Below are 4,338 nucleotides of genomic sequence, written 5' to 3' on the forward strand. Positions count from 1 at the left end.
CTTTAGTCTTTGCAACTTCAGGGATCTTATCTATGCACAATCAGCTTGTAACACTCCAAAGAGAATGGAAAACTTGAAATCGCATCATATGACCCCTTTAATTTAACTACTGTATTTTTAAATGAACCCAATTTATTGAGACAAACAACAAATATTTTTTTGTTTTAACAGTCAAAAACTAAATAAAAATTTAATATCTCATTTCTAATGTTTTATATGCAGATTAAATAGGTTAAACTTTTGGCTTATCTCCCGAAGCCACAGGAGGGCGCAATGAGCAAAATAATGCAGCGCATTTTAAAGGTTCAACGCAAGGAAATAACTGTCTATAAAAAACGTGCATTACGTCTAAATTAACTCATATAAAGCATACATAATTTCGTAAATTGCATAAACAATTATGAACAAAACAGCATCATGTATTTATGCATTGCTTAATACAAAGAGCCGAATCGACCATCACGCAAATTGCATTTAAAAATATAAGAGACGCAGTGAAAAGGAATAAACCTCCACAAATTCGTGACGTGTTTTCTAAAAGTTTAAACTATTTTAACTTTGCATGGCTACATCTCTGAATGAATAACGCAGCAGCGGCGCGTCTCGTGGGCTAGACTAACAACACATTAAACTATAACGTCACTTACATCATCATCACTGCATCTCGTGCTCCACTAATGACACTCCCAGACTCACACCTAACATTTGATTGCGCTATTTTTGCATTCAAATGCAAATGTTTATTTTAAATTCGACTAATATTCATTCTTTATTCCCAATCTCCTCATCACAGGCAGCACAGCACTCATGTTCGTGTTTGTGTGTGCGGTCTGCGTCACTCATAGCACGTGCCTATATCGTGCGCTATATCGAACATTTTTTATATCGTTATCGAAGAAGGTGTACCGTCGATAAATATCGATACCGTTTTATCGCCCAGGCCTGTAATAAATATTGAAATTATACGATGCATGTTTATGAGTCAAAACTATGACAAAGTTATACTTATTATGATGTAAAAAAAAATCGAAGTTGAGTAAAATGTCGAAATAATTGACAATTTCTACTTTTTGTCATAATTTTGACTTTCTCATAATTGTGAATTAGTATCTCATAGTGGATGTTAGTGGAATATATTGATATTGGTAAATGTGATTGCTCTGCTAGGAGATTTGTGAACTTGAGGAGAACTGATTTCATATTTCCACTAACAAATCACCAAATACTAACCAGTCACCTGTTTGCAGAGGACACTTTTATTTTTTGTAATGCAGTGACACATTTCAAGTGTGACTTAAGTGACAGAATACCTTATAATCCAACATATTTGATGTGTTAATGCCGTCTTGTCAATTTGGTCATGCATTATTTATTTAAAAAAATAACTAGGAACTTTTCATTTTACCAGAAACTATATTGTTGAGGAGAGAAGTTACGCTCCCTGTGAGGATTTGGTTTTTGGCAGAATGTCATTCAGAGGCTTCAATCCTGAAGTTGAGGTACTTTTGTAAACTTTTATGAAATGCGAGACAACAAGTTTGCTTTAAAATGAATAATAATAATAATAATAAAAAGCATTATGTTCTTCATTATATCGTGTTATATATGTTATTCGAGCATGATTTGAAAATGTGAATTGGGGTTAAGCAAGAACAGTTTTGAACTCAAATTTTATTTATGTACTTGCTCTTAAATGGAGTTTTGTTCATTTTTATCATATCAGTATCACAGATTTGCGACCTGCAATCTGAAATATTTGCTCATGTTGTGATAATGTGTCTTATCAGATTAATGTCACGATTGTGCACTGAACATTTTATTTAACAGCAAACTGAATCTCTTGTAGAAATTAATGTTACTTATGAACACACACAAAGAGGAAGAGGATGACGAAGAGGAGGACAATGTGAGCAGAATGGAAACTGATATTACAGATGAAGAGATGGCTAGAAGGTGAGAGGAAATGATCTCAAAGTAATGTCATTGTACAGAAGGGAAGGACATTGATTGTTATTTGCTCTTTCCTTCAGATATGAAAGCTTGGTTGAGAGCATGAGAAAAAAGTTTGCCAAGAAACGAGATCGCTCCGCAATTACTAAGAATAAAGAAGACGTCAACTGCAATGCTGTTGATAATCGACCCAAAAAGGCATTCCTGAAACCTCAGTACTGAGACGTTTTATTTACACATCTACCATATATATAGATATTTATTTTTTATGCAATGGACTTTTTTTTTTTTAGACTTTTATTTTTGTTTAATGACGATAACCTGCACTGTTAAAAGACCGACATTTCATGGAAAAGGTACAAGTGTTTTATGGATTTGTTTGAACAAGACATTGTATATATTTTTTTCACAATTAAATGTACCATCCTAGAAAACAAAAAAAAAAAAAGTAAAAACCTGACCTGGATGTGATTGACCAGTGCTTAAAAATGGCCGAGATTTCGATGATGGCTTTAAAAACATTAAGCTATATTAGTGAAATTCTGGCGATGTTTCACAGGCAAAAATGGTCTATTGTTAATAATATAGCAATGCAGTCACTTTCAAACCTAGCAGCTTTCTGTTGGTCAACGTGGGTTAAACCGGTTTCGAAAATCGAAATCTTTCGCCCATGAAATTTTGCAGAAAAATGATAAATGTGACCGTACTTTCATGCTGGACTGTAAAATGACCGCTGATGCTGTGGTATTTGCTTGCCTAAATTGTTAACAGAAAGTCAAATGAGGTATGTAAATGTTAAGTGTGCAAGTCTTGTGCCATTAGTATCACTAAACGAGTCACAACTCAAGAATTCAAGAGTTCTGCTGGTTGGGCATCACTGCTCATAAAGATTCGTGAGAAGATTCTGTCAGACAGTGAGGTGGGGCCGTGTCTGTAGAGTAATGGAAGAGCCCACGCCGAGGCCCCGGGGTAATAGAAGGGCTTTGGTCTCGGGGACAGTATGGCATGCTTTAAAGCCTCCAGAAACGGCCCTGTGTCTGAGCTTGATACTGAAGACATGTTGACCAGCCGCTGCTGCATTGAGCGGATGTATTCTTCTCCATAAGACGCCATCACTTCCTGAGCCAAACCGCTGAGGATGTCCTCCTGAGCGCTATTCCACTGCTCTCTGCTGCCCAAAATATCTGGAAAATGGATTATTGTTTACAAAATGAAATATTTCACTTCAAAATGAAAAGAAAAAGTATATATTTTTAATATCCTTTATTCTTTTGTGTTCTACAGAAAATAATAGCACTGAACATGAATAAATACTGACGGTATTTTCATTTATGGGTGGACCATTCCTTTAAAGGTGCATATAGTAGGTCCTAATTAAAGTTTTACGAAATAAGTTTTTTTTTTTTTTCATTAATAGTACACGTTTACCTGAGATTACGGCCCTGTCCACACGAACGCGGTTATTTTTAAAACCGCAGCTTTTTCTACGCGGTTAGGCCGTTCGTCCGCACGCAAACGCAGCACCAGTTCACTGAAACCGAACATTTTAGAAAACGCCTGCCAGGGTGAAGATTTTCAAAAACTCCGGTTGCAGTGTTGTAGACCGCGAAACCGGAGTTTTTGGCTTGTGACGTCGGAGCCTGTGCTGTTATCTCCACCTACTGGAGCATTTTTCAGGCTTCTGATTGGCCAACATGGCTTTACGGTTGAGATTATATCGCCACCCGTTGGTTTGGCATGCTCTTGACAGTGCTTCATAGCATGCGTTTGCGTTTTCATGTGGACAGAGATTTTTTTTTAAAACAGAAGAAGGAAAAACTCTTTATAAAAATAGCCGCGTACGTGTGGACATGGCCTAAGACTGTACAGTACTCATGGTATTCTATTTAAAAAAAAATTGTTTTAGTTATTTATGTATGGTGCAAGTCACCCCCGTCAGTGTATTTTGCTATGCTGAACAGTGTTGCCAAGTCCGCGGTTTTCCCGCGGAATTGGACTACTTTAACACTGTTGCCGCATGTTGTTTTTCATGTCCGCGGGTTGAAGCGACTCCAATAACATGATATTTATCACCTGGAATGCGAATTTTAGCAGGGGAACCCCGCCAACAAACGTGTATTTAACCCCCCGGAATGCGATTTTTAACTGGGGACCCACTCGAAACACGACTGGGCTAGCTTTGAGTAGCAATTGGGTGTCCCATACTTGCAATTTGTGCTCTGCATTTAACCCAAGTGCACACACACAGTAGTGAGTAGTGAACACACTCGGAGCTGTGGGCAGCCATAATGCTGCGGCACCCGGGGAGCAGTTGGGGGGTCGGTGTCTTGCTCAAGGGTCTCTCCTCAGTCATGGTATTGAGGGTGGAAGAGAGCGCTGGTCATTCAC

The 4,338-nt window shown here is 37.7% G+C and overlaps 2 protein-coding genes across 2 annotated transcripts in view; one reads left to right on the top strand and one right to left on the bottom strand.

The window, feature by feature from the left end:
- LOC107695932 (M-phase phosphoprotein 6-like) overlaps window positions 1-2,384 on the top strand; it is a 6,466-nt gene extending 4,082 nt beyond the window's left edge. Inside the window, exons 3-5 of the mRNA XM_016496045.1 lie at window positions 1,409-1,499; window positions 1,847-1,953; window positions 2,031-2,384. Coding sequence (XP_016351531.1) covers window positions 1,409-1,499; window positions 1,847-1,953; window positions 2,031-2,172 — 340 coding nt within the window. The 3' untranslated portion in view covers window positions 2,173-2,384. The remainder of the gene's footprint in view (window positions 1-1,408; window positions 1,500-1,846; window positions 1,954-2,030) is intronic.
- The window catches only part of hsd17b2 (hydroxysteroid (17-beta) dehydrogenase 2), a 7,529-nt gene continuing 5,403 nt past the window's right edge, over window positions 2,213-4,338 (bottom strand). The window contains exon 5 of the mRNA XM_016496044.1: window positions 2,213-3,134. Coding sequence (XP_016351530.1) covers window positions 2,794-3,134 — 341 coding nt within the window. The 3' untranslated portion in view covers window positions 2,213-2,793. The remainder of the gene's footprint in view (window positions 3,135-4,338) is intronic.

Source organism: Sinocyclocheilus anshuiensis, unplaced genomic scaffold (assembly GCF_001515605.1).
Source record: "Sinocyclocheilus anshuiensis isolate Anshui unplaced genomic scaffold, SAMN03320099.WGS_v1.1 scaffold626, whole genome shotgun sequence".
In the NCBI taxonomy this organism is placed as follows: domain Eukaryota; kingdom Metazoa; phylum Chordata; class Actinopteri; order Cypriniformes; family Cyprinidae; genus Sinocyclocheilus; species Sinocyclocheilus anshuiensis.